General features: G+C 40.9%; 2 protein-coding genes across 2 annotated transcripts in view; one reads left to right on the forward strand and one right to left on the reverse strand.

Moving 5' to 3' along the window:
• The window catches only part of LOC141216468 (myotubularin-related protein 9-like), a 25519-nt gene extending 23611 nt beyond the window's left edge, over positions 1-1908 (forward strand). The window contains exons 9-10 of the mRNA XM_073665693.1: positions 777-928; positions 1008-1908. Of these exons, the coding sequence (XP_073521794.1) occupies positions 777-928; positions 1008-1096 (241 nt within the window). The 3' untranslated portion in view covers positions 1097-1908. The remainder of the gene's footprint in view (positions 1-776; positions 929-1007) is intronic.
• EIF3I (eukaryotic translation initiation factor 3 subunit I) overlaps positions 1295-17825 on the reverse strand; it is a 19020-nt gene continuing 2489 nt past the window's right edge. The window contains exons 4-11 of the mRNA XM_073665694.1: positions 15319-15384; positions 14800-14949; positions 6920-7047; positions 6651-6761; positions 5040-5129; positions 3231-3304; positions 3045-3137; positions 1295-2966 (exon numbers count right to left, since the gene is read on the reverse strand). Of these exons, the coding sequence (XP_073521795.1) occupies positions 2885-2966; positions 3045-3137; positions 3231-3304; positions 5040-5129; positions 6651-6761; positions 6920-7047; positions 14800-14949; positions 15319-15384 (794 nt within the window). The 3' untranslated portion in view covers positions 1295-2884. The remainder of the gene's footprint in view (positions 2967-3044; positions 3138-3230; positions 3305-5039; positions 5130-6650; positions 6762-6919; positions 7048-14799; positions 14950-15318; positions 15385-17825) is intronic.

Below are 17825 nucleotides of genomic sequence, written 5' to 3' on the forward strand. Positions count from 1 at the left end.
TGAAAACATGACCTGTGGGGGGCTGTGAGGATGGGGTTTGGGAAACACTGATCTAGTTGTTCACATAAAGACCAATCCAACATGTATAGCCTCTTTCTTCTACCTTTGTGTCTTTTTTATCCCCGTCTGTGAATCCAGTTTCACATAGATGTCTTGTATGTTAAAACTACATTCCCTCTCCTAAATGTTCCTGACAAGCTCTACTTCTCTGAGTTATCACCAAGCAAATCCATTTGCGGTCAGGTTCACTTTAATTACAAAAAAATGGTATAAAATAGCAAGAGGGATAATCACCTTCTTTAACAATCAAATGACACTTTCCTGGTTCCTTTGCTCTTTTACCAATGAGGTGGGACTGGATAACCTTTGTGTCCTACTGCGGAGAGGACATAGAGGGGGCTCATGCTGCAGCAGCAGCAAAATAGTATGGTAGGAAAGAAGGGGAGGAACTGGTAAGATATTTATATTGAATGCTATTTTTTCCACTATGACAAGACTAGAGGTCAAAGTTGTTTTCCAATAAGGATGTGAACAATTAGGCCAGATGCACATTTATCTTCACCGGGTAGCACTACTCTCCCATTGGAGGGAAAGAGCATCTTTAAATTATTTCCAAAGACTCTGCCACAAGCTGTATCTATGCATTTTAGTTTATCCATAGTTAGAGAATAAATAGATAAACAGTGCCATTTCAGGAAATAATCCACATTTTTACCAGCAAGCTGCTTTCATTTTTTTTGTTTCCTAGTATTAAAATAAGTGTTTTTTTTTGTCAGGTATATCTACAAGGTGCGAGAAAAGACTCACTCTCTTTGGGGTATCCTCAACAACTTCAGGCAAAGAAATCACCTTGCAAATCGAGTTTATGAAAGAAACCCAATAGCCATTTGGCCATCAGTAGCCCCACAAAGTATTCAGCTATGGGAAGGTGAGCATACTTGAACAATGTGGTGTATATATGGGTATATGCATAAAAAAGGTTACTTACATTCTGCTTGATTTTACAGGTTTTTTTCTCAGATACTTAATGCCTACAGAACACAAAGAGATGTTCTGGCAGCGAACATGGGAAATTGTGGGTAAAAATCCCTATTAAACTGCTTTGTTAGACCTATCAAAACCTTGTCAAGAAATGCCAACTGTTGCTCCACTGAAGATCTTCCTAAATCATGAATATTTTCTGTACGTCGTCCATTGACTTCCATGGTTGGCATCTACTGGTGGCAAGGTTCCAGAAATGTAAAGAACACTGAAATTCATATCTACAAGATACAGATATACCAGACACAGACTGTTCAGATTTCACTTTTATTTTCCATTTCAAAAGAGATTTTATCTGTTAAGCATAAAGAGCAGACAGAACGGATATAAATATGGTGAATCTGCTGGCATTAAAATGAGTTCATTTACAATTGCCAGCCGGTTTTTGGTCACTGTTGGCTTCTCAACTGGTGTAGACATATATATTTGACTAAAAGAACCTGGGATGGGTCTTGCAAATATTTGTGTAAATAGTAAATTATTTGAGGACTGGAGAAAAATGTTTCTTTCAATAGTTACAGGTCAATTGTATATAGGTGAATAATCAAAACAGAGTAATTAGTGGGAGACTTCAGAAAAACATGATAAAAACAGGGTAACCACCCTGTCTAACCTTGCTTCAAAGAAGTACTCCCATCAAAGTTTTTATTCTCAATATATTGCAATCATATTACATAGCACTGTGTACCTACCATTGCTTATTTTGCCCTTCTACCTAGTTAATTATTATTTTTCCATTAGGTCAATGACGTCACGTGATTAAAAACAGACTAGCTTAATCCTTCTAAGTCCTATGTAGAAACAGGAAGTATTTTTTTCTCTGCATGAGTCATCATTAGAACTACAATTCTACATCACTGCATAGTTCCCAGCAGACCAGCTCCATGCAGTCTTCAATTCTTGACCCAGCTACTCTGCTCCTCCGCCCTGCCAAATTCAGCTAGTCTGTTTTTAATCACGTGATATCATAGACCTAATAGAAAAGAGAAGAATTAACTGGGTAGAAGGGAAAAAGGAGAAATTGTAAGTACACAGTGCTATACAATATGATGACATAAATATATTAATGAGGATAAAAACTTTGATTGGAGTGCTTCTTTAATATTCACATTTTGGCTAAATATGTAAAGGTAATTGCTGCCGTTTCAGATTAAGTGTGTATTTCCACACTGCGTTTTAGCCATGGTTTGAACGTTGTTTTTTCATGTGCTTGTTATTGATCACATAAAACTTGATTTGATAAAGCACATGTGTCTAATGTGAATGGACATGATTATGCAATGTTGTTTTTGGCCATGCAGGTGAAACACATCCCAAAAATGTTTTATCTGAAAAACACGTTGCGTAGATATGTATATTCTAAGTAAAAACATTTTTTAAAGAATGCGTTTTCCCATCATTTAACACACAAAACTATAAAAAAAAAAAAAAAAAGTATTAAAAAAATAAGAGTTTTAATAAATGTCAAAAGTCCAGTTGAATGAGACCCTCACCACTTGGATGAATTATCCAATTCTGACAACGGCTGTCAATGGCGAGGAGGTCATATGTATGGTCACTTTCTACGGAAATGAATGGTACTTGTTGACATAGCTTTCCCTTATTTGAGGACACTTCATTACACGCATTGTGGCCAAAAGACAAATCAAACCTTAATAGCTAATCTAGTTAATCTTTTAATACTTTCACATAAGGAAAAACTGACATGAAATTCCATTTCTATGGCTAAAGCCAAAGAATAATCCGTTCAACATTCTTTTACTATAATGTACTTTGCACAGTTTTTACATGACTATTTTGCAATGATAGGATTATTCTGAACAGTCAGCGAGGTGACAGAAGCTCAAGATTCAAACTCAAAATCAAAATATTGCTGATCAAAGTAATGTATTCTGACGTATCCGTCCTCTCCGCCACTGCTGTAACTGTAGGAAGATGGAAAGAACTTATTACAATCATGTTACCTACTGAATTACTCCAAGATTACATGAAATTACACTTACCTTTTGCCATCGGGATGGAATGCTAAACTGTTGATGGGTCCGAAATGGCCCTTCACTCTCCCAAATTCCTCCTCAACACCAACATGGAAAAATCTTGAAAAAAATAAATAAAACATACAGCTTGTACCTAATGGCTCCTTTCATTTACTATCCTATGAAGAAAATTGTTTTATTAGTTTTGCTTACCTTGCCTCAAATTTACCAATCCTGGTGGATGTCGTTGTCACATCCATGGCTTCCTGTCCTCCTCCCAAAACAACCTGCAAATAAAAAAAAAGGTAACTTAGCCTGCTTAAAGCATTAATAAAGGTTTAAAGTGGAGCCTGTCATCAGGGCACAATCATTTCAATTAGGGTCTCTACTGGAGCAAAGCACAACAGTTCCCTAGCTCAGAACTGCTAAGAGGTCAAATGCACCATTTAAGATTTGATTGGAATTCTTGATTCTTTTTACTTACTTCACAGTAAGTAAAACCTAGGCTCCCGGTACATACCTGCACGCAACCTCCAATCCTCATAAGATCTCTTCTACTCCCCTCTTATCTCCTCTTCCCACAATTGCATACAAGATTTCTCCTGTGCATCCCCCTACTCTGGAACTCTCTACCGCAAGACATCAGACTCGCCTACCGTGGAAAACTTCAAAAGGAACCTGAAGACCTACCTCTTCCGACAAGCCTACAACCTGCAGTAACCACCATACCACTGCACGACCAGCTCTACCCTCACCTACTGTATCCTCACCCATCCCTTGTAGACTGTAAGCCCTTGCAGGCAGCGTCCTCGCTCCTCCTGTACCAGTCGGTAACTTGTATTGTTCAAGATTATTGTACTGGTTTTTATTATGTATACCCTTTTCACATCAAAAGAGCCATGGAATAAATGGCGCTATAATAATAAATAATAATGCTGATTATGTTAAAAATCTTAGTTATAATGCACTTTTAATTATTGCGTTTGGGTAAAACAAGTCCTGCCACACCACATTAGAAAAATATTAAAGGAAATCTGTCATCCCCAAAACTCCAATTAAACTGATTGTCTTCTATATGGCTGCACTAAGACTTAACCCCCAATAAAAATCATGCCTTTACTATTTTTTCCTATGCAGAAAAAAAAAAAGGTCGATATTACAATGTTAGCCAATGGAGTGTCGGAACGAGGCTCCATAGGACTACATTCTAATAGTGACTCCGGCTCACACATTGAACGCAGTGTGGTCAGAATGCCAATCACGTGATTCAGAAGAGGACCGGAGCGGCGCTGGAAACTGGGTAAAGACGGAGATCAGTGAGCATAACAATACATTTACACATTAGTAAATGCCATAAATATATTAAAAAAAATAAATTCTTGAACTGTATTTTTTGTTTACCCCACCCTCACTAAAAAATGCAACATGTCAGTATGGCTATGTGCCCACGTTGCATTTATGAAGCAGAAAATTTCTGCTGCATAAATGCAAGTCCTCTCCCGGAAAAACGCATGCGGAATTCCGCACGCGTTTATCGCGCATTTTTCGCGCGTTTATCACGCGTTTTCCACATGCGGAATTGCCTTGCGTTTTTTATGCATTGGACAAAGGCAATTCCGCTTGCGGAAACGCAAAATTAAATGACATGCTGCGGATTTTTGAACGCGGCATAAACGCTGCGGAAAAATCCGCAGCATGTGCATAGAACTTGCGGAATCCCATTGGGGAACATGGGGTGCGGATATACATGCGTTTTTCAAGCGTTTACGCTGCGGAAATTCCGCAGCATATACGCTTGAAAAATGCTACGTGGGCACACAGCCTATCACAATGCAGTCACCTACAAAATGAACGTGGCCTAACAGAAGTTGCAATCTGACAGCACAAAGATGAAGAATATTTACAGACCAATCCCTGTCATTTTAGGGATCCATATGTCAAGTAAAAATTCAACTACTAGGTGCTAGCATATATCAAGTACGTCATTCTATAATCAGTGTGCGACAAATTTATTTTACTTACATGATCATAGATTGGGGATAATGCTGCGGAGTTAACTGGTCTCTCTGTGCGAAACGTTTTCTGATGTTCTAGACTTGTGGTGTCAAAGAGCTGCAAAGAAAATACGTTACCTATATACACAAAATTCCCAAACCAATGCATGTGTGACATCACGGGAACAAAACAGCACAGGAATTATTTTCTTGTATGTGCAGTAACAGCAAGACAGATACATAGTTGGTTCACACAGGACCTAAACCCAAGAATGTCAACCTTTTGTGTTTAATAACCCCAACAAATACATTAACGCGCACCTGTCATCAGGATTGTGCTTAGTAAACTACATACACTGTCAGGTGGGCGACATTACACTGATTAAAATGATGGATTTCATCATCAAAGTTATCATTTTACTCAGTGTAATGTCGCCCACCTGACAGTGTATGTAGTTTACTAAGCACAATCCTGATGACAGGTGCGCTTTAAAGTATAAATGTTTTTAATAAAGGCAGTAAATTACTTTTGACCACATTTTAGGATACCTATGGTATAACTATAGTTATACTTTTAGGCTATTCTATTCATGAAAAGAGTTGCAACACGGACATAGAAAATTCACACTTGCATCAAATCTCCTGACCACATTTTCACCACTACAGAGTAAAAAAACTTTTCACATTAAGGAAAATCCCAATAATTTGGGAAACTTTAGAAAACAGGATAAGAGCAGGAACATTTGTTAAATAACTGAACCAATTTTCATGAATTCATTCCCAGCTGCATATACGATGCACGCTGGTCCTGCACTGATGACTTGTCTATCATCTATCACTCATGTGACTACTACTGCCACTCACTGGACTCAGCAGTAACACATAGTATGTGACCAGTAAGGCCAAAGACTGGCTGGAGTGATCACATAAATGACAGCCACATCACAGCTGGAGGTTCAGTGAGGATCCTGTAGGAAAGGTTATTAGAATATATTTATTGCTCTTAGCCAATCTTTATTAAAAATCCAGGATAACCCTTTTCCAACATGGCAATTTTGTTCGTCCTTCCTGTATTCCAAGAGCCATACATTTTGGGGGAGGGGTTGTCTGTCGATATACCCATATGAGGGCTTGCTTTTTGGCTGTATTTTGTAAGTCTCTTAGGGGAATTGAATCTGCGATCATCCGATCAATTGTACGACCTACTGCAATACTAAAGTATTGCGAATATATTAAAAAATCACCGTCTCCTGTGAACGCAAGCCATAGGGTGGTGTTCATAGGCATACTGTAATGACAGGCACGGTAGGGAGGGGGGGGGGGCGGGTTTTTCAGTGGAGCCCCAGCTGTCATGGCAACACATTAGTGCCCGGCGATCACGCTGCGGGAGGCCAATGGGCATTTAGAACGGCATGCCCCACCTCTTCTGTACCCCCAGGAAAGGACTGTAAAAGTCATTATAAATAGAGTGACAGCAGCGAGCAGAGCTCGGCTCCACCCTCAGCTGTTAAAGGTAGAGGATAGCTGAATAACACAGCCACCATCTGCCGGGAAAGACATGGCCTCAGCTTCGGAGCCCACATCAAACACCGTGATGTCAGAAATGTAAAAGTCATACTGAGCTATAGAAACCTCTTACCTTGGCGCTGCAGTCTTTGGATGCAGTGATAAACATAGTCATATCTCTGGACGTCTGAATATCATTGATCTGCTTGGAGTGCTCTTTGATATTGTTGACAATCTCTCCAGACTAAAAAGAACAAGCAGTCCATGTTACACGCAGTTTACATAAAAGGGTTTTTTTGGTAAAGATTTTACATTAAAGATTCTAGAAGGCAGAAACCCCTTACATGCTTTAAGAAAAAAGATAAAAGTGGAAGTATCTGGTGAAAATGACCCATCACTCACCTTTGCACTATACTGGTTCAGCTCTCCATTTTCATGCCCGGCGATTATGTTCTCTCCTAGAGGTCCCCATACAGCACTAGTTATCTTTGACTCACTACAGTTAATCTTCATGTAAGGCTCATTGTCCTCTGCAAAATTTGCCAAAAATATGCAGTTTCATCAGTGAGAACTAGATGCTAAACATTTTTCTTCTGCATTTCAGTTGCCATTACATTTATGTTGGTTACCTAGATCTTGAGAAATTGTATTTTTTTAAGGTTGGATTGGTTTAGAACAATAAAAGATGCAGTACTGACCCAATGGGACCCCAACTGATCACCAGAAAGGGGCACTTTTCACACTCTTAGAATGTAGCGCCATTCATTTTCATAGGACTGCAGAAAAAGGCCAAGCACAGCGCTTGGCAGTCTCACAGAGGATAAATAGAGTGGTGGCTGAGTATGCACACTGCTGTTCCATTGTAAATGGGATAAAAGTCAGGTCCCTGTCTTTGATGCAGGATCAGGAGCTAAGCCTGAATTATACCAGGCATATGATGGCTTTGACCACTCCTTTTAACGCCTTAAATGTTATCAACCGCTGACAGCTGTATTTAATGCAAGTGGGCTGGGAAAGGAGGGGCACCATTCCAAGTGAACATCTGCCTCAGACAACGAAATTGCTGGGTGCCTATGGGTTGCCATGGCAGTCGGGGCCTGCTGCATGGCCTCCCCGAGAAGACCTTATCTAGAAAACCTTGATCTTTACTAAATACTGCAACACTGTGGTAATGGTGTCAAGACAATGCCAGGCTTAAAGCCCCCGTCTCACATAGTGAGATCGCTGCTGAGTCAGGGTTGGTGACGCAACAGCGACCTCACCAGCGATGTCGCTATGTGTGACACTTTGCAGCGATCAGGCACCTGCTGTGAGGTCGCTGATCACTGCAGAATGTCCTGGACCATTTTTTGGTCTTTGCCCTCCCACTGGTCAGCACATATCGCTGTGTGTCACCAGCGGGACCAGCAATCAGGCTGGTAACCATGATAAACAGCGGGTTACTAGGGGCGCACGCACACTTAGTAACCCGCTGTTTATCATGGTTACCACTCTGCTACGTGAGCGGTAACCTCCCGCTCACAGTAGCAGAGTGGTAACCATGATAAACAGCGGGTTACTAAGTGTGCGTGCGCCCCTAGTAACCCGATGTTTATCATGGTTACCAGCCTGCTCCTGCTTCAGCAGGCTGGTAACCAGGAGCAGGACATCGTGGAAATATTCTTTCCACGATGTCGCTGCTCCCCCGATCGCTGGTGAGCCGGCCTGTTTGACAGCTCACCAGCGATCACATAGCGACGCAGCAACGATCCCTGACAGGTCGTATCGTTGTCGGGATCGCTGTAGCGTCGCTAAGTGTGACGGGGCCTTAAGGCTATGTGCCCACGTAGCTTTTTTGCAGCGTTTTTTTGCGGCCGCGAAAACGCTTGTAAAACAGTCTGCCATGCAAAGCAATGTGAATTCGGATGTGCTGTGCACATGATGCGCTAATTAGTGCGCCGAATTTGCATTGCGTTGCAAAACGCAGCATGACCATCTCTACCGTGATTACGCTGCAAATTCGCGGCCACTGAGGAACATTGAAACGCAGCAAACCCGCAGGTATATGTGGATTTGCTGCGTTTCAATTAAATTCAATGGCCGCGAATTTGCAGCGTAATCGCGGTGGTTGTGGTACCCAGGATGAAGAGGAGACTACAACTCCTCGGTGGTGAAAAAAAGAAATAAAAAAGTTAAAAATAAAAAAAAACCTGTATACTCACCTCTCCGGTCTCCTCCCGGCGGCAGCGATCCTCTCTCCTCGGCGTCCCGCGGTGTACTTGCAGGACCTGCGGTGACGTCATTTAGTCAGCTGATGGTCATGCGACCACCACCTGACCGCTGACGTCAGGTGGTGGTCGCGTGGCCATCAGCTGACTAAATGACGTCACCGCAGGTCCTGCAAGTACACCACGGGACGCCGAGGAGAGAGGATCGCTGCCGCCGGGAGGAGACCGGAGAAAACAGTTTTTTTTTATTTTTAATTCTTTTTTTTTAATTTATTTTTTTACTATAGATGCTGCATTTAAAGCATCTAAGTTGGTCACACAATATAAATCCATGCCGGTTGCATGGATTTATATTGTGTGACCAACATGTCAAGCATTTTTCCAAGTGATGCTCAAAATCGCTTGGAAAAGTGCTTAAAAAAACAAGCATGCGAAAACGCATGTAAAAACGCTAAAAAAAACGCTTCTCTCTGGCAGAAAAAACGCATGTAAATCTGCATGAGTTTTTTTCTGCCAGAGAGGCAAAAAAGCTCTGCATCAAATCTGCTACGAGGGCACATAGCCTAAATCTCCTCAGTGAACAAAGAAAAAAAAAAAGTTTTTAAAAATGTAAAAATAAAATTCAAATCACCTCCACCGACATTGTGCCCCATTAAAAAAAAATTAACATGTGGTAGTCTCACGATCAGGAAAGTCAGCATGGTGGCTCAGTGGTTAGCACTGCAGTCACGCAGCGCTAGGGACCTGGGTTCAAATCCCACCAAGGACAACAACTGCAAGGAGTTTAAACGTTCTCCCCGAGTTTGCGTGGGTTTCCTCCAGGTACTCAGTTTCTGCTCACACCTTAACCCCTTTACAGCCTATGCCGTATTTGTACGCACAAGGCTGTAACCCCCCGGTTCAGTGAGGGCTCCGGCGCTGAGCCCGCACTGAACCGGGCACATGTCAGCTGATTCTTACAGCTGACATGTGCCCGCAACAGCCGCGGGTGGAATCGCGATCCAACCGCGGCTGTAAACATGTTAAATGCAGCTGTCAATCTCTGACAGCGGCATTTAACTTGCGCAAACCGGATGCGCGTCACTTACCCCGTCCATCGGCGACCCCGTCACATGATAACGGGTCACCGATGGGTTGGCATGACAACCCTGGGTCTGCAGCAGACTCCAGTTGTTGTCATGAGCTGGTCGCTATGATCGCCACCTAGTGGTCGGCGCTCATAGCACAGGAGCAAATCTACTGCTACATAGAGGTGATCTGCTCATCACCTCTATGTAGCAGAGGCGATCAGACAAGTGCTGCTTCTAGTCTCCTATAGAGACTATAGAAGCAAGCAAAAATTCTTAACGCCAGAATTACGTTTTTTGGTCGCCGCAACATTGCAATAAAATACAATAATGGGCGATCAAAACATCGGATATACCCCAAAATGGTATCAAATAAAAACTTCAGCTCGGCGCGCAAAAAATAAGCCCTCGCCCAGCCCCCGAAAAATGGAGACGCTACGGGTCTTGGAAAATGGCGCCATTTTTTTTTTTTTAGCAAACTTTGGAATTTTTTTTCACCACTTAAATAAAAAAGAACCTATCCATGTTTAGCGTCTACGAACTCGTAATGACCTGGAGAATAAGAATGGCAGGTCAGTTTTAGCATTCGGTGAACGTGGTAAAAAAAAAAATAAAAAAAAACATCAGTGGTATTGCACTTTTTTTGCAATTTCACCGCACTTCGAATTTTTTTCCCGTTTTCCCATACACGATATGGTAAAACTAGTAATGGCGTTGAAAAGTACAACTCGTCCCACAAAAAAATAAGCCCTCACACAGCCATATTGACCAAAAATAAAAACGCTATGGCTCTGGGAACAAAAAACGAAAATGCAAAAGCGGAAAATCCCAGGGTTGCGAAAGGGTTAAAGACATACTGATAGGAAATCTAGATTGAAAGCCTCAATGGGGACAGTGCCCATAATGTCTGTAAAGCGCTGTGGAATTAATGGCGATATATCACTAATCATAATAAATAAAAATCTGAGATATTACCTAACCCCTTTACGACTGATAGACATAGCACATCATGAGGGGGTGACAGTTCCCGAATCATGACGTTCATGATTTTAAACTGTCACTGTGTGTAAACATACAGTGACAGTTCCACACTGACAGCTGAGCGGCATGGGAAGAGGTGCAGGGACCCATGCTATTGGTCCCCACACTCAGAGGGCTGTGATCAGTCAGTCTGACTGACCGATCACAGCATGATCACGCAGATGCTGAAATACCAGCACTTACTGTCCGATCACAGCAGGATAGAGAGCGATCGCAACATTTAGGAGGCAGGCAGAGGGAGGGGAGCTCCCTCTGCTTTCAGATCGGTGCCCTTGCGACCTCATAGCGGGGGCCCGAGTGTTGCCATGGTGACCAGGGTCACCAAGCTACGGATAGTTTCTTAGACCATGCTCAAAGAATGGTCTAAGATGCTTTCTGTACAGGTATAATGCATTGCATTATACCTGCAATCAAAGTAAAAAAAAAAAAAAAAAAGTTAAAAAGTAAAAAAATAATTGTAAAAATTATAAAAAACACATTATGTAAAAAAAAAAAAAAAATAAGCAAAAAAAAGTACACATTTGGTATTGTCGAGTTCGGAATGACCCAAACTAAAAGAGGCACACTATCTAACCCCTTCAGTGAACGCAGCTAAAAAAAAAAACAAAAACAAATGTGGCAAACTATGCTTTTTCACCATACTGCTGGAAAAAAGTGGAATAAAACACGATAAAAAAGACTAATGTAAATAAAAATGGTATCCCTGAAAATGTCATCTTGTCCCGCAAAAAACAAGCCGCCATACAGCTCCATCAGCAGAAAACTTAAAAAGTTATAACTCTCAGAATAAAGCGATGAAAAAATAATTTTCTCTATAAAAAGTTTATCATCGTGTAAAAGCGCCAAAACATAAAAAAATGACGTAAATGTGGTAACGTTGCAATCATCCTGACCAGAACAATAAAGCTGCCAATAAAAGCGTCAACTTGTTCCACAAAAATCAAGCCCTCACATGACTGTCGGCAGAAATATGGAAAAATTATAGCTATCAAAATATGGCGAAGCAAAAACTATTTTTTGCAAAAAAAAAAAGCGTCTTTTAGAGTGTGACAGCAGTCAAAACATAAAAACCCGATATAAATCTGGCATCACTGTAATTGCACCGACCCAAAGAATAAAGTTGTCTAATCAGTTATACCGCACGAAGAACAGCGTAGAAAAATAAATAAAACCAATTCTTCACCTGCTGCTGATTTTTTCATTATGCCTCACAAAGATCGCAGAAAGGGGTTTACGAGTAAATTTCTGAAATACGCGATTCAGATGCAACCCCCGGCGGAAGATTCCCTACAATGAGGCAGATGGAGGTACCGTGGACGCCGTCTGACCTATGATCCGGCGGTGTCCATCTTTTTAGGCTTGCATAAAAGTGCCGTCGGCCACAGTTTTGCGCACTTCTGAAAAGGACACCATTGAACAGAGGCCAGACGGAGTCCAGAGTAACTCTGCTTCCTCATTATAGTGAATGAATCCCTCGAGGGTTTCATCTGAATCACGGCACTTGGAGATTTAGATGGAAATTCCGATATAAGTGCTCAGCGTAGAGCACAGGATAAATGTGATCCCAAATGTTATGTAAAATGTTCCCAATAAAAGCTTCAACTCAATCCAAAAAAAAAAGCAAGGCCCCACTCAGGTCCATCATCTGTTAACGGAAATACAGGGTGGGCCATTTATATGGATATACCTAAATTAAATGGGAATGGTTGGTGATATCAACTTCCTGTTTGTGGCACATTAGTATATGGGAGGGGGGAAACTATTCCAGATGGGTGGTGACCATGGCGGCCATTTTGAAGTCGGCCATTTTGGATCCAACTTTATTTTTTTCAATTGGAAGACTGTCATGTGACATCAAACTTATTGAGAATTTCATAAGAAAAGCAATAGTGTGCTTGGTTTTAACGTAACTTTATTCTTTCATGAGTTTTTTACAAGTTTATGACCACTAATAAAATGTGTTCAAAGTGCTGCCCATTGTGTTGGATTGTCAATGCAACCCTCTTCTCCCACTCTTGACACACTGAGATGTGTAGTTTGTAAAGTGGGGTCACTTATGTAGGGGGGGGGGGGGGTGTTCTGCTGTTCTGGCACCTCAGGGGCTCTCCCAGTGGGTCATGGCACTCGCAAACCATAACAGTAAAATCTGCACTATAATATAGCGCTACTTCCCTTCTGACCTTTCCACTTTGCCTCAAAAGTAGTTCCCAATTACATGTAGGGCATTGGCGTACTTAAGAGAAATAGCACAACAAACCGAGGTCCATTTTTTCCGATTAGCCCTTACAAAAATTAAAAATTTGTGGCTAAAACAACATTTTAGAGGTAAAAGTGTAATTATTCTTTCTTCACCGCCCAATGGTGTAAATTTCTGTGAGGCGCATGTCATGTCAACATGATCACTGCACCCTTAGATGAATTCATTGAGAGGTGTAGTTTGTAAAATGACAACACTTTTGGGGGGTTTCTCTTCTTCTGGCACCTCAGAGGATCTGCCAATGTAACATGGCAAGCTCAAACCATTGCAGCAAAATCTGAACTTCAATATGGCGCTTCTTCCCTTCTGAGCCTTGCACTCTGCCTCAAAAGTAGATTTCAACCACAAATTGGGTATCCGCACACTCAGGAGAAATTGCGCAACAAAGTTTATGGTCCATTTCTCCTGTAACCCTTGTGAAAATAAAAAAATTGGGGCAAAAAGAAAATGTGTGGAAAAATTTGATTTTCATGGCTCTACGTTGTCAACTTCGGTGAAGCACCTGGGGGTTCAAGGTGCTCACCACACATCTAGATACATTCCTTGTGGGGGGTTTCCACTGTTTAGGCACATCAGGGGCTCTATAAACGTGACATGGCATCCGGTCTTGTTTCCAGACATTTTTGCATTCAAAAAGTCAAACTGTGCCTCCTTCCCTTCTGAGCCCTGCCATGCGCCCAAACAGTAGTTTTCCCCCACATATCAGGAGAAATTGCACAACAAATTTTGGGGTCCTGTAATCCTTGTAAAAATAAAAAAAGGAAAATTTTTGTGACAAAGAGTTAAATGTTCATTTTTTCCTTCCAAATTCCATTAATTCCTGTGAAGCACCTGAAAAGTTAATGAACTTCTTAAATGTGGTTTTAGTACTTTGAGGGGTGCACATTTTTAGAACGGTGTCAGTTTTGTGAATTTTCTGTCAGATAGGTTTCTCACAGCCACTTCAAATGTGATATGGTCCCTAAAAAATATGGTTTTGTAAATTTTGTTGGAAAAATAAGAAATCGCTGGTCAACTTTTAACCCTTCTCAGAATCACTGGGATCCTTTGAAGTATTCCAGAGTTATTACCACATAAAGGGACACCGGTCAGATTTAAAAAAAAAAATGAGGCTTGGTCATTAAAGTAAAAAGTGGCTTGGTCCATAAGGGGTTAAAATCTAAAATTTGTTAAGCCAATTGTAAATGAAAACCTTAAAACACAAATCTTAAATACCCACAACAGTGCATTTGTGTCCTGGACTTACAAACTGATGACCGACCCATAGGATAAATCATCAATAAGAGATTAGTGAGGGGCCAACTAGTGTTGACCAAGTAAGACTCATTAACCCTTTCGGCGAGCACCTGAGCGTGCTCGCCGAGTATTTTGGCGTGCTCGGCATGTCTTTTACGGTCGCTGCGGCTGCACGTGTCACGGCTGTTAAACAGCTATGACACATGCAGGGATTGCATGACATACTTGCTCAACACTAGGGCCGACACTTCACTTGAATGAGTTACACTGCAGTACTCTGCACAATACAATGTATGAAGCTGTGATGTTCCGCTCTGTACATATTCCTTCCATCAGGCAGCTGACGGAGAAGTTATCAGCTGATGGGTGTTGGTGCTGGGTCCTCACCAAACTCATCTGGATGACCTAATCTACTGATAGCTCATTAATATATAAGTTTTGAACAACCCCTTTAAATACCATATTTATACTCACCAATCTGAGATGGGTCCCTTAGGTCAAAGAAGTTGACAAAGCACTGGTAACCCATCTGCTTGTCTGTTGAAAACATGATGATATTGCCGCCAAAGTCAAATCCACAAGTTCTGACAGCTGAATTTGTTTGCAGCAGAGCCAACTGTTTTCCTAAAGGTCAACAAAGAAAACGCATGGTATTAATGATTTTTTCAGCCCCCATACAGTTTGCATCGGCGTGTAGAAGAGGGGCTTGAACAAACGCTGATCAATGTGTTACAATGCCGAATAGGAATCGTAATGGCAAAAGGTTTGTCTTCCATAAGAGGCAGCCTAGAAAAAAAACGCAATACTTGAAATTTATTTATTTGGGAGTTAAGAAAAAAAACTGAGAAGTTTCCTATTTTTCATTGTACTTGGTCTGATAAATCAGTGCCAGTGTTCAATCAGGGAACTCGAGAGTTTTGAAACCAGTTTCACTGAAATGTAATAGATTTAGAAAAGAACCACTTAAAAATCACATGAGTTTTTTTTATTTACCTGTTTCCAAGTCCCATAACCTACAGGAGTTATCTGCTGATCCAGAAAGCACATGACGTGTGTCCCCTGCGCACTTGGGTTAAGGATGGTGACAAGCAAAGATCACTGCTAAAGTGAAATCTTAGAAGAAACTGGACTTATTGAATCAGCATGAGCTGCATCTTCTGTATTCTTTGTGATGTCTGTAAAACTGTGTGAAGCCAGCAAGGAGTGGTGGAAGAGAAGTCCTGTCATTTAAAGTGTGACAATACCAGCTCCAATACACAGTGGCATGTAAAATTTTGGGCACCCCTGGTCAAAATTACTGTTATTGTGAACAGTTAAGCAAGTTGAAGATGAAATGATCTCTAAAATGCCTAAAGTTAAAGATGACACATTTCCTTTGTATTTTAAGCAACAACAAAAAAAATATATTTTTTTTTTCCCCCCCATATTTTACATTTTAAAAATTACAAAAAGGAAAATGGGCCAATGCAAGAGTTTGGGCACCCTGCATGGTTAGCACCTAGTAGCAGCCCCTTTTGAAAGTATCACAGCTTGTAAACACTTTTTATAGTTAGACAAGAGTCTTTCAGTTCTGGTTTGGGGGATTTTCATTCATTCTTCCATGGAAAATTCTTCCAGTTCTGTAAGATTCCTGGGCCATCTTGCATGCATTGCTATTTTGAGGTCTAGCCCCAGATTTTCAATGATGTTCAGATCAAGGGACTGTGAGGGCCATTCTAAAAACTTCAGCTTGTGTCTTTTGAGGTAGTCTATTGTAGATTTTAACGTGTGTTTAGGATCATTATCCATTTGTAGAAGTCACCCTTTTTTCAACTTTAGCTTTGAATGGTGTTATGTTTGCATCAATAATTTGTTAAAATTTCATTGAATCCTTTTTCCCCCTCTACCCGTGAAATGTTCCCCAAGACATTGGCTGCAACATAGCCCCAAAGCATGATTGATCCACCCCCATGCTTAATGGTTGGCGAGATGTTCTTTTCCTGAAATTCTGTGCCCTTTTTTCTCCACACATACCTTTTTGAACATTGTGGCCAAAGAGTTCTATTTTAACCTCATCTGCCCACAGGATTTGTTTCCAACATGCATCAGGCTTGTTTAGATGTTCTTTTGCATATTTTTGATGCTGAATTTTATGGTGAGGATGCAGGAGATGTTTTCTTCTGATGAATCTTCCATGAAGGCCATATTTGTACAGGTGTCTCTGAACAGTAGAACAATGTAACTCAACTCCAGAGTCTGCTAAATCGGGCTTTTGCAGTGAAGCGGTGGTTCTGGTTTGCCTCTCTAGCAATCCTGAGTGCAGCTCTCACTGAAATTTTTCTTGGTTTTCCAGACCTCATTTTGACCTCCACTGTTCCTGTTAACTGCCATTTCTTAATTACATTTCGAACTGAGGAAAGGGCAACGTAAAAACACTTTGCTATCTTCTTATAGCCTTCTCCAGCTTTGAGGGCCTCCAGCATTTTTATTGTTAGAGTGCTAGGCAGCACCGTCTATCAATCAAGGATGAATTATATCAGCAGATAGAGTGTAAATTATTAAAATAAAGCTTTTAATTGATATAGGTATAAAAACAGGGGGCTCAATAAAACATGCAAGACAAACATTTAACAAACAACTAAGAAAAAGTGACCCATGAGTCCTCACAAGTGCACACACTGTCCTAACAAAAGGAGCAAATTCAAGGAACATACACACATGTGGAAATTCAAATGATCATAGAAGTAATAAATGGAACAAATCCCATTTGGTTGTCCTGTGCAGGTAGTTAGGATTCCAGACAAGAGCCATATACAAAATGGATAAAGTAGGGTCACAAAAGAGGGGGGAGGGGCATATAAATCTCATGCCACACATTACCCCAGTGGAGACCCACATAGTCAGGAAACTATAAATGAACCCCTGGGAGGACTCATGGGTCACTTCTTCTTAGTTGTTTGTTAAATGTTTGTCTTGCATGTTATTTGAGCCCGCTGTTTTTATACCTATATCAATTAAAAGCTATATTTTAATAATTAACACTATCTGCTGAGATAATATTTTTTTTCTTCTTGTGCCTAAAATACAAAGGAAATGTGTCATCTTAAACTTTAGCTCTTTTAGAGATCATTTCATCTTGAACTTGCTTAACTGTTCACAGTAACAGTAATTTTGACCAGGGCTGCCCAAACTTTTACATGCCTCTGTACAAGTAACAAACATTGAACACACAATATACAGAAGGGTTAAAGGCCTGAATACGACCAGACATCTCTGGCATCGCTGACCAATTAAAACTAGAACGTTTTTAATTTTACTATCAGTTACATAAAGAAGCTATCCGCTACTTGGACTCCCCCTTGTCAAATGTCTGAGTTCCCAGAGTAAAATAAGAAAAGCTTATACTCGCCTCCTGCACCTGCATCGTTCCAGTGATGTTGGCACTTGCTCTCCAGTGACATTGTTATCTCAGGTGAGCACTGTAGACAATCAGCAGTTGCTAATCGCCTGCTGCTTATCAA

This window comes from Phyllobates terribilis, unplaced genomic scaffold (genome assembly GCF_046119375.1).
Source record: "Phyllobates terribilis strain yellow unplaced genomic scaffold, ASM4611937v1 Scaffold_2__4_contigs__length_985480577, whole genome shotgun sequence".
Taxonomy (NCBI): domain Eukaryota; kingdom Metazoa; phylum Chordata; class Amphibia; order Anura; family Dendrobatidae; genus Phyllobates; species Phyllobates terribilis.